This window comes from Lepisma saccharinum, chromosome 10 (genome assembly GCF_977018435.1).
Source record: "Lepisma saccharinum chromosome 10, izLepSacc3.1, whole genome shotgun sequence".
Lineage (NCBI taxonomy): Eukaryota > Metazoa > Arthropoda > Insecta > Zygentoma > Lepismatidae > Lepisma > Lepisma saccharinum.
Genome location: NC_139238.1, coordinates 27,273,760 through 27,286,423, shown reverse-complemented (window position 1 = coordinate 27,286,423; position 12,664 = coordinate 27,273,760). Strand labels below are relative to the sequence as shown.

The following is a 12,664-nucleotide window of genomic DNA, read 5'->3' as shown; positions in this document are numbered from 1 at the left end:
GAAAGATAACGAAATAAAAATGTGGATATGAAAAACTGTAAAAAGATAAAGTCAAATTTCTTCAAATTGCTCTGAAATTGTGGTATTTTTCATCGAAATTCCCTTCCCCTTTTGTTTAAAAATCAGTTCGAATTTCCTTGCAAAGGGAAATTTCCCTTCATATGGCAACACTGACTGTAAGCGGTCGCCACGTTCAACATACATGTTGTAATCAAAGGGTCTCGGTTCGTTCCCAGATGGTTCTAATCCCCCTCCCCACTTCTACCCGGTTGAGGCGCATAGTGGTTCGGATCCCACCTTAAACTGTAGTTCCAGTCCCGATTAGCCTTATTGTGCATAAAAGTGGACTTAATACACAAACTCAATCAATCAATCAATCAAAAACTTTATCTACCAAGAAATGGTAAACTGTCCTTGCCCCTCAGTATCGGCACCTTGCCCCCTTAGTTTTGAAACCCAATCGCCGCCACTGGCGAATTTCAAATTCTACCAGATATTACAACGGTTAGTCGCAGGTTAGTCTGTTAACAATTTGTTGTGAAATTCTTGTGACGTGTTTGTGCAGCCTTATCGAAGACAAACACACACACACATAACATCTGAAATAACTAAGACGATCCTTTATCAGGCTTATTCTAGTTCGAAAAAGACCCAACAGATAGCGATCAAAATATTGAACGATCTAAGAAATTATATAGAAACAGAAAAATGCATGACATGTTTCAAAAGCAAAATGAGAAAATGTTATTAAATCAGTAACATTACAAAGTATGTGAATATTTTGATTATTTATTGTTAACATGTTGTAATTATTATATATTTTTGTCTTGCAACGAAAATAAATGAAATTATACTATTTAAATTACCATTGTATAGGGATTTATATGGAGTAATAAACATTCGACAGAGGTGGAAATGATGTTCTTAAGAAAAAGGGAAGGAATTAAATAAAATACAGCCATCAGTACTAATTATACAACATAATTGATAGCCTATGCTCATATTGCAGGAATCTATATGTTGGCGCTTTGTTGAACGAGTTCAATTTAATACCAATGAAACTCTCACATTGACTTTATGTGCTATTTTATTAACTGTACAATAATAGTTTTTTTTATTCTGTACACTAGTCCACATAAGGCATTGCGAAATCTTCACCAATTCTTCAATGAGGTATTCTCTCCTTGTCATCATTTGTAATTATTCAGTGGGGAAGAGTTCCTCGTATGTGTACTTATCTAGGAATCTCTTGGTGGCGGAACCAAAAAGTTGGCCAAACACTTCTTCATAAGATGAACGGAGCTCGTTGAAAATATCAGACCAATTTTCGTTCATGAAGTTGTTCATCGTTTCACCTGGAAGATTGTGTACATATTTAGAAATTTTGACCCTGTTTTCACACAAATCAATCAACTTTGCAGAACATCTCGTACAATCCTATAAAAAGGCAAGATAAACGAACTGATCATCAGGGAAAGGATTTATGTATACCAATAATGTGTTTGATATGTAAACAGTGGCGGCGATTAGGTTGTCGTGTGGGGCAGTTGACCCCTCCCCACTTTTGCGCCGCGCTATGGCCCCGTAAGGCTAAGCCTTGTCTACCAAGACAAAGCAAACTGTCCATGTCCCCCACCCCTCAGTTTTGCAACACCCCTCCTCTGTATGTAAATATAATTTAGTTTTCTTAATCAAAATGTGAAAGTAAATATGGACTTACAATTGTGGAAAATTGCAAATTTTAATTAAGACAGCAGTTCTCCTAAACCCTGTCCCATGTATCTCTGGGGAAGACGAACGAAAACAAGTGTGCGGAAGTAGTGACGCTTCGCTCTACCCATTCGATTTCCTCCCCTTCTCTGTCGCTATGCGCGGACTTGCTCCAGAGATAGCTGGGACAGGGTATAGTTAAATAACATGCATTAGGCTTACGGGACACTACTTGTAGTGCAACATTTTAAAATACAAAGTATGCTTTATGTTCTGTTACCAAAACAATGGACTACGAGCTAGGTTTATATGGCATTAATTAAATTGAAAATGTAAATGTGTTTTCTTGTTACTTTCAATTTTAATGAATTTTCTCGTGTTACCCGCAAGGAGAGATTTATATTGACTGAAACTGCGCACGCAGTATTGGGAGTATATTTAAAATATGCAATGAATTTCACACGAAAGCTTCAACTTGCGTCCTCTATTATTATTTCATGACAAGAAGAAGAAGCATTCCAAAAACAATACTAAACTTGGCTGGAGACTGCAGACAAAGCGGTGTAGGCCATTAAGTAAACTAGGGTTATCAGAAGTCCCCTTTTCCCCTGATATGTCCTCTTTTTCGGGTCACAAAAATTGTCCGGGCGGGTTTTTAGGAAGATGGGGAAATGTCCTCTTTTGTTTCAAGATTCGTATGTGATTATTTGTTGCAAAATAAGAAACTGCTTTCACAAATTAGGTTTACCAAACAAATTCCTGAGCTTAATGATATAGATGGAGACTATTGCCACTGATCATCTTGTCTTTTTGATTGATTGATAGGACTTGTCCCATTAATAATATTAAGCTTGAACAATGTTATTTGCTAATTTACACATAAAATATTTTCCTGTAGCTATAATGTAATTGTAATATGAAGAACTCTACAGCCATAGTTTAAGGGTAAGTTTAAGAATTAAAGTTTTGAGAATAATGATACACAACCAAATTCAGTCTAGTTTCGTTTTCTTTTTGTAAAAAATAATTATTGAAATACCGAATTTTTTAATAAAAATAAATGTAAATGAAATACTACACATATAAATTTTAATTGCAAATTATATAATACGTTGACCTGAAATACTGCAATAATATTTTCGTAATCGGTAATGTAAGACTTTAGTTGTTAAATTATATTTTCTCGCTAGGAATTTTCGATACTTGTTCGAGTAGTACAACACTTTTGTAAAATATTTTGTGGAATCTAAATACGTCCTCTTTTTTAAAAAATTGTCATCTGCTAACCCTACAGTAAACAGAAGAACAAGAATCTATTATTCACAATATTCTTGAAATTTTAATGATTATAATCATTATCCAAATCATTAAAATGTTAATTTATTGCAAAATTTAAGATAACTTTTTCACTAGCGGAAAAAAGAAGAATATTTACTATGACTGTAGAAATTACGGAACTTCTGATACTAAACGTTTACAAGAAAGATAGAATTTCTCTGATATGTTGACTGTGGGAAAACTATTGCTTTTCAAATCATTGCCAAAAATAGTGAAATCAGCAGAACTTACCCAAGACACGATCTCCATTGAATAAATTGTTCAATCGGATGTACACTCTCTTAGGGTCAACAGATACAATGAATTCGTCCAACTCGAGATGAACAGCTCCATTCTTCTTAACAGGGTGGGTCTTGATTGTGAAAACGGTGTCTACATTAGCTAAAGAAATAAAGCAATTTTATTATTTACGAATGTTATTCTATCTACACATTACCTTAGACATAAAATCTAATAATTATTTAAAATATTTCCTGCAGATGGCACTGTGATCAATTGTAATAATAAAATATAATAATTAATACAGTGTACTGTCAATAACTCACGAACAAGCAAATTCTGGAGAAAAGTTAAACTGTTAGAAAAAGGTGCAGTTACTGTTTACTTTATTTTGGGGAATACATTTTCCTTTAACATGTATTGCTATTTCCTACTAAATGATAATAATCCAACACTTCTATATTGAAAGAACAGAGAGAGAGAGAGAGAAAGAGAGAGAGAGTATCCATGCAAATACATCAATATCTTTTCAATGGTTGTATTATAAGTTTCGATATAACAATAGTTTAGACTAAGCAGAAAATTATATCAAAAACTTACCACGTTTTGTAATCTATAGCATTTCTATTCACAAGTTAAGCTGCGATTGTTACGTAACAATTTAACAGTGATTTTTCGTGATTGTGATTCTTTCACGTGTCGTGCATCAGTATCGTTCACGTGTACTGTCATGAGGAAACCAGTAGCGTACGGAAGGGGGAGCTGATGGGGTTTAAGCCCGTGCCGAAAATTTGGGAAAATCAACATTTTTTAAGTGAAACCATTAAGGAACTTGAGTAGTAAATGTAAGCTTTTCTTAAAATGACCACTGAATACCATTTTTGCTCTGATCAGCTTTTAAAACGAGCTTATAATGGTAATTAGGAAATATTATATAGTGAGTTTACAATTTCTGACCCTTCCGACAAAAAACTCCTTCGTTCGATAGTGGAGGAAACAGTTGAATCATATCACGAAAAGTGCTGCGGCTGTTGTTTTTGTCTCTTAGGAAGATAGTAGTTAACATGATTCATAAAAGATGGGAACACTGATTCAATAAAACCCCTAGACTTTGAGCAAAATCACAGGACACACGTTCACGAACGTGAAATGAAATAAACCATTTCGTGTGGAAGACAATAAAAAAATAGCTAATCCAGGCTTTAAAATGACGTCATTGAAGTTAAAGAAATAAGGCAGAAATTAAACTTTATCACGGTTTGAATTACGGTTGAATCACAGTTGTGGTTGTGATTTAGTAATCACAGTGATTCTGTGACTTTCTTAGCACCACTACAAAATATAGAAGCGAGAGAAAATGAATATATGAACGAGTTTTTGTGTGTTTTTTAATCTCCAGAAGCAAAAAAGGAAAAAGTGTACGTATTTCGCATATTTCATGCATATACTTACTGAGATTGGTGGATCCGTCACCATTGCCTGTGATTGGCAGAAGAAGAATCCTACCATTGGCCTTGTAGTCGCCAACGATATCGAACTCTGGCAGATTCGCCTTCAACACCATGGTGTGCGTCTTCGAATCAAGGCTGTAGGTGAGGTAAAAATATGTATTTCAGTGAACTGAGAGATTGATGAACAACAGAGATTAAATAACAACAAAACGATTAACTATAGATGTATACGAAGGCTCATGGCCAGGCAGACAGAGAGAAGTACTATTAGAGACAACCTAGATTGCGCGTCAAATCTCCTGCATATGGCGATAGCCAATAGCAGCGCACTGCAGCGGTGCCATGTCGAAATCTCACACGGAAAAGAGACAGCGTGGTTGAGCGAAACGCCTTGTGACGGAACAAGGCAACGCCGCACGTCTGTGATTCGCTGGTGCTGTTCAGCCATTCAAGGCCATATGCAGGAGATTTGACGCGCACTCTAGCGCTGTTGGCAGACTTCTTGGTGGGAGGGGTTTTGCTATACTGTGTCCTAGGAGTATGTGGATCAACACCGCGCATGACGGTAGAGAAAGCGAGTGGAAGGAGGAAACAGTGCACACTGCTGCAAACGACTTGTTTTCCTTCGCTTCCTCCATAGATTCCTAGGAGAGAGCATAGAAGCAGCTTCAATACAACTCGTGCCAATCTCCCACAGGCCCGTAGCGAGGGGAAGGCTAGGGGGCTGAAGCCTATAGTGTTATTCAAAGCCCTCTGTTTATTTACTAATTTTTTAAGATAATATACTCAGAATGTGCGACGGAGAAGTTTACACTTGGAATTTTCTGTTTCCCAACGTAGTAATTATAGTATGTTTTTAAAGATGTTCTTCAGACACTAAGATAACTAAAATATTCTTAAATATGCTAAACGTTTTTAAATCAGAAATGCAAAATACGAAGCTATAAATATAACCTGTTATTTTTTAATGAGTTTTTTCTTTGTCTCAAAATTTGGAGGATGTAAATGTCGGAAATCAATGAAGTGTGGAGAGGGCATCTATACTTTATCTCGGGACTCTCTGGAGGAAGCGAACGACAACAAACTCTCTGCGCAAGTAGCGGCTCCACAGAGCTCGATCAATGAACATGTGACAGGGAAAGTGAGTTAGCAGCAGCAGCAGCGGCGGCTCAAGGGGGAGAGCCGCCGTGCCATGGCACTACCCTCAGAAGAAATGCATAATAGCCCAAGTATTGTTAAATTAATACATTGATAGTTTACAGACAAGGAGATTCGAATCTTGCAATCGGTCAAGCTGACGTGATGACCGCCCCAACCACAGACTAGATATGAACAGCCCCAACCTCCTCACTGCATCGCCAGCTGTTTCGTACCCTCGGCGAGGCAGCGGTCCGCGCCACCCAAGAGCTGGCCTAACCAAGTTGAAACACGTGAGAAGTCTCAGCGAGTAACATTTCCACCATGAGCCGGGAAGAAGGTGGCAGGGGAAGGTGTTAGCCAATGGGGTTAGCCCATAAGACACCAACCGTGCCCGTTTTCGCTTTGGCACAACGAGGGAACTTTCGCAGTGTTGACACAGTTGCCATCTTGAGATAAGTCGCTAAATACGACGGATTTGTAAGACCCGTTGGGGAAGTAATTCTTGAAAAAGGTACTCTCTACTTTTCTGCCAACTTTTGGAGAAACGAACCTAGTATTTTTCTAAAGTTAAATGAACATTTTGATAATAGATAGATGCGCCTAGAGGGCCATCCAGACTTTTTTAAAATATAAAAGTAAAAAATCCTATGGTGATGCGAGTTTTCTTTGGCATTGCGACAATTTCTTTTTACATCAAATGTCTAGAATATTTTCAACATCCATTTGGAATACGTGTGCATGGGGGAGGAGAAGGTGAGAAGATTTGTTTTCCCTTCCTCTTGTAATTGTGTTTTTAATGAAATGTCCTGTAGTGTATAAAGATAGGTTAGTGAGTGAAGATGAATCGTATTAGTGTGTTATTACTTAAACATACACTGTTTTCCACGTTACCAAACGAGGATAAACATCTTGGCCAGTGGGGCAACCTCAAGGAGGGAGCGGGGGCATTGCAGAGTTTTTCTTTTTTCGATTTCTTGATCACGTTGGCACTACCCATCATACTTGCCGCCGGCCGCCACTGAGCAGCAGTGTATAGTGTACTGCTTCTTCGCCCACTCGCTCTCCTCCTTTCTGCGTGGCCTTGCTCTATAGATTCTCGAGACAGAGGACAGCAACGGGGTTGATTGGCTCAAGCTGTCGCGTGACTCTCAACTGTGCACTGCACATACTGGCCCATCGACTGTTCTGCGTTTGGATTTGAAGAATGAAGTGAAATCATATCTCCCGGTGAAACATGAATCTTGTAAAATTTAACCCCATTCGTGATCGTCGCGATTAACTTGACGAGATAGAATGTCGACCTAAATATCACAAAACACACCAATGCTTTCGCCGGCTCTGACGTCGACTTTCGATTCGCCACCGAACTTCCTGGATTCGAGTCCCGGTCTGGACACGGGCGTTCTTCATGACTGCCCCTTCGTCAATTCCATTTTATCATCAGTCATCCTCATCGTCACGATTAGCTAAACGTGGCGGAAAATGGACGTGGAGTAACAATAGCACAATATCAAAAGAAACTTGGAGATGAATCAAGACGCTACCTTGCAGATGTGAATTGGATGTTTCCCAGGCCGATGCAGTTTTGGTTCGTGAGGTCAAGTTTCAGGGTGACTGGGCCGTCTCCCTTGTCAATGACGAAACGGGGCACGAAGAAGGGGTCAATGGGAGGAATGCGCAGTGCTGGAACACCTGGAAAGTAACCAGAGAAACTCAAATTAATCACTACAATATCTACTGAAACGCATAGTCTGTATCCACCCCCCTGATATCATTAGGTTAACTAAATCAAGGAGATTTCTACGGGTAGGCCGTGTATATATGCCAATCTCTAGAGGGGACTCTAAAAACTGAAAATGCTGACCAAGGCAGAATTTATTTTATTTTAAAATAGAAACTTACAGGAAGGGACGACGAAGCATCTTAAGAATAGCAAAGAATGTATAGAAGAAAAAGGAAAACAGGGAAGAGGAAGGGATTATCTACGAAGTGAAGTGTAAAGAACGTCAGAGTGTGTACATAGGAGAAACGAAAAAGAGGCTGAAAGACAGGTTGAAAGAAATAGGGATGATGTACGCCTTAAGAGAGAGAGAAATGCGATATTTAAACACACGAGAGAAACAGGACATGACATAGAGTGGAATACGAAGTGTACCAAACATGTACTGACTTACTGTTCAAAAAGCGTGCAGAAAGTGTTCCAAATATGTACCTAAGCTCTAATGTGTTCTAAAAGTGTACAATAAGTGGTTCTTATCGGGCCATACACATCTGGTACACTTTTAGTGCGCTATCAGTACATATTTTGTACAAATTATACGGAAGAAAGTGAACCAAAAGTATTGAAAAAGGGTATTTTTAAGAGTGTAGAGTGTCTCTTTGTGAGTGAAATCTGGTTTGAATGTGTCCATAAAGTAATTTGCAACAGCTCAAAAAGTGCTTCACAAACGGAAAGTGTCCTAAAAATGATAAGGAAAAGTAGTTTCTTGGGAACACTTTTGTACACTTTGTGTAGCATTCTTGAATTGAGAACGCTTTTAGAATACACTCATTGATTGTTTTTAAATGTCTACACTTTTTATGTGTAATAAAATTGATAGAAAGTAGTTGTAGAAAGTATATACAAAAAGTGTACTTTTTTATTTACAGTGTAGCTTGTTTAAGAACAAAATTGAGCTACAAAATGCAGAGTATGTTGCCTACAAGCCAATGCAAGGCAAGAAGGAAGGGGGGGGGGGTGTAGAAAGCATGTGTAGATAAGCATGTAGACTTACCTTTCACCAGGTATGGGATGATACTGTTAGCTGAGTCCTTAACACAGTCATTGATACTGGGAGATCCACGCTTGCAAATTTTTATAAAGTCCGCTGAAAGTAAACATTGCAACAATATTAAATAACATATCATGGTAAAGGTTATTAATGCAAGTTATTATCCGTGGCTACCAAAGACGTTTGATTTGATTTGATTTTAAAATTTTGGGTGCGTCAGCACTAAGGCTATTTTGCACCCATCACACTATACGGGGTCCAGCCCCTTAGCTTTACACATAACAACTCTAACGTTGCTTAATTAAAATCATAAAATATTAAAATGTTCTGACTTTCGTTAAAAGCTGAGGCTGCAAAGAACACTCATCACACATAAGGACAAAAGAATAGGACAATACAAACAAAATTATACTGGCCATAGGGCCAGTCGCCAGAGCCTCGTTAGTCTTCAGTCCAGGGTGCACTAACGTGGAAGTGAGGTTGACATTTGGGTGTACTACGTGGAAGATCACCCCTTACACCCCACCAAAGACGTGAATACATTATGATGATACGCCTAGTTTATTTTGGCCATATGAAATATTTTATTTGTTTTCTGTAAATTTCACAGAAATCTGTTTGATTTATTTGTTAGTTTCTATACTGTTGTTTGTGTTGATTTAAATTTGTAATTTTTGCCGTATATTTGTTACACGCAATATCGGATTCCGTTGCCGGGACAACAGTGCGTGAAAAGGAAAAAGTAAGTTGAGTTGCGTGAGATGATGTTAATTTTGTGAAAAACACTGGAAAAGCCGCAACTTAATTGAAATGTGATTGCGTTTGTGAATATTGTTGTTATTTTGCAGTGATTGTTTAAAGGTAAAATGGGTTATTAAATTTGTAAAATAGCAAGAAGCTTTTTTCAAATCGTTACGTCCTGAGAATGCTCATTGTAGCATAACATTAAGGAGAGTCTCATAACTCCGCCGCACAGGGAGATTGGGTATCTACCGTGACGTAGTGATCCGTGATCCAGTGGCGAACACCAGAAAGGAACTTCACAATGATATACCTTGATTTTAATGTTTGTCTACGATAATTATCGATAAATAAATCGATAAATTTACGTAGTGCTATTTGCGTTAAAAACTATATAGGTATGTCCCTCTGTCTGTGAGTAAACTTTCCTTAAAGTAGTACAGGGCAGCTGGCTTCGAAATTCTTGATGAAGCCAGGTGAGGTTGCCAACTTCTAAGAAAACAGGTTTCAAACTCCTGAAGAAACATCATATTCGTACTGAAATGAACCATTTTCTGCATATTTTCTAATCGATTTTTCTTCTGTATGGGGCTTTACGCTTCGCAGAGAACCTAGGTAGACTAGAATTTACGCTTCTGGCACTGACGTCTACACCCTGGCTAGGGATGCTGTGGAGCAATGTCGCTCATAACAGTAGAGAATGGGAGAAAGCGAGTGGGCGGAGGAAAGCAGTGCGCGCTGCTGCAAACGGCTGATAGCTGCAGCCTCATTTCGCCTCCATCCACTCACTTTCCCTGCCACGCGCTCATTGGCAGAAACCTGTTGAGTCACTACTTTCGCAGAGACTTGTTTACGTTCGTTTGCTCCTGAGATTCCCGGGGCAGTGTGAAATTTTGTGTCCCCCTCCGGTGAAAGAGCAGAAGTGACAAACACCATCGACTATTAAAATTACTTAGAGGACGATTATTTCCGTAACATCTTTGGCTCTTATGCATTTGAAGCATCGGAACGAGTCACAACTCTCGAAGCAGCCAATTAACCAAGCGAGCCGCTGACGTCATCTCAACCCAGAACGTATCGCTAAGCCCGTTGCTCAGGTTCTACACGCCCACTAGGCTCGCTAGACAGATTCGCGCAGTCCGCTGGGGATGTTCCGAAAGTAATTCGACTTCTACTATTGTGATAAATAAAGCAACATGTTATTTTTTTTTACTTGCTTATTTCATGAAAGAAGGTAGGAGGAATGAGATTCTACCGTTTAAATAACTTCTTACATCATAACCCTGAATTCAGAAAGGTTACATAGCAGTGCTCGAATGTAAACAATTCTTCCTCGAAGAAATAAATGTAAACATTTTGAATGCCAACAATTGAAATTCAAGTGGAGGGATATTGACTGTTGAAATTAACATCCTACACGGCCAGTGTGTCTACCGTAATGTAGTGTCGGTTTCTTTTCCTTTCGTGTTTGGAGAAATGCAAGTGGAATTTATAAACCAAAAAGCGATATAATTAATAGTTCTTAATCAGACGTGTCTATATATTAAAGTTTCAAGTGTTTTTAATACAGAGCATGCAATTAGTGGAAGTGAAGTGCAATGATAACAAAAACGTTAATGATGATGATGATAATAGTAATAATAATATCGGCAAATTTTATAAATATCCCTCTCTTAACACATCACTGGACACTGTGATTTGTCGATGAATGCACATTTACCATGGTTATACTCCGTAAACGGAGCTCCAACATGTACTTACGGACTTTAGCGCTGCATGCGATGACGAGCGAAAGCCCGAGCAAAACAACTGCAGTTCTCATTGCGTCTGGTAGAATGGACCAAGGACTGTGACAAAGTGGGACGAATCCAGGGTTCATCTGAAATTTATAACAGGTCGGGAACGCCTCGAAGCCGTTTTTCGTACGTCATCATTCCCGGGGAGATGACTTTTCGAAAAGACTTAGAAAACAGGTGTCGAAAAAAAAAATCCCGCGAAGAGTTAGTCTCTGTGCAAAACTGATCTTGAAATTTTGCAAATCATGGTCGCACATGTTGGAAAGGAAGTGCTTGTACGTTGAGGAACGAATTGGGATCATTTTGCACGCTTACATCTGATCCCGGATGTGCGGATCAATTAATCTCGGTAATTAAGAGTTACACATTCAAAAGGACAAGGTAGAACTGGCAAAGTTTGTGCGTCATCATCAGGATTATCAATTTTTCATTATTCCAGTGAGGGAATAGTCACCCCCTGCCCCTTCCTTTGTCGTCTGTGCTTACAGCATTTGTTTTTTCGTTAATTCAATGCCAGTACCGTGTTCATAACTCGATGTATGAGGGTCAGTCAGTAAATAGGTTACAAATTTATACTGATCTCGGACCCAACTGAAGACTAACCCACATAGCTCCATCTGTCCACCAATCGTCTGTGGGGGAGTTGTGCCTTGATGAATATCAACAACCTCAGTTGCAAAGTAAAAGCTGTAGGAATAACATCGCTCTTCCGTTATCACGTTGCCAAGCGTACGTTTGTTTTTGTCAGTTTTTTCTTTCAGAAATAATTTCGATTTTTTTTTCTGAGAGGGACTCATGTGTTTCTATTAGCTTGTTTGTACAGTGTGTGGGTGTTTTATGTACTAGTTTTCCGTGCTTTGTGTACTATTGTGCAACTTTTATCCAGTACCGGCGCTGAAGATCATCTTCCCCTCACTCGTTTTACAATGCATTTGGCAATATGCTGTGGATCTGACGCTCATTTGTTTCGTCCCGTCAACTTGGTGCCTTGTGTTTCGAAAATGCCCGATGTTAGTCGAAGAAAATTGATCGCTGATTCGTTATTTTCCCAGCCAATATATGAGCAGTACGAGTGTGTTGTGGCGGTTAGTAATTTTAAAAGTCGTCAATAGATGGCAGTATACTCACTTTGGAGATATGTTAGGTACAAGACACTACCCAAAAAAAGTATCCATTTTACTTGCTACTAAGTTACATGAAATTAAAGTTGATTAGATTGCATGTAAAGTAACGTCTTATAAGTTATTTCTTCTTTGTTTCCAAATGTAACGTGCTCCGTTACAATGTCATTCAATAAGAACATTTACCTGTAAGAGAAACCACGCCTTATTTATAGAGTGGTTTTGGTATATGTTGGTTACTTTTAATGTTTTTTATTGAGTTTATGTTTTAAGTCCACAGTAAGGCTAATTGGAACGGGACCTACACTATAAAGTGGGATCCGAACCACTATGTGCCTCCACCGGGTATCGAACCCGGGACCCCTTGATTACAAGGC

General features: G+C 38.7%; 1 protein-coding gene across 1 annotated transcript; it reads right to left on the bottom strand.

Annotated features, from left to right (window-relative positions):
* Window positions 1–1,065: 1,065 nt before the first annotated feature.
* LOC145994267 (protein takeout-like) lies at window positions 1,066–11,278 on the bottom strand. The gene is made up of 6 exons (XM_083130370.1): window positions 11,132–11,278; window positions 8,633–8,725; window positions 7,403–7,550; window positions 4,720–4,853; window positions 3,280–3,429; window positions 1,066–1,355 (listed from the first exon to the last, which is right to left on the bottom strand). The coding sequence occupies exons 1-6, from the start codon at window positions 11,247–11,249 to the stop codon at window positions 1,201–1,203; spliced, it is 798 nt and encodes a 265-aa protein (XP_082986496.1). The 5' UTR covers window positions 11,250–11,278; the 3' UTR covers window positions 1,066–1,200.
* Window positions 11,279–12,664: the final 1,386 nt, after the last annotated feature.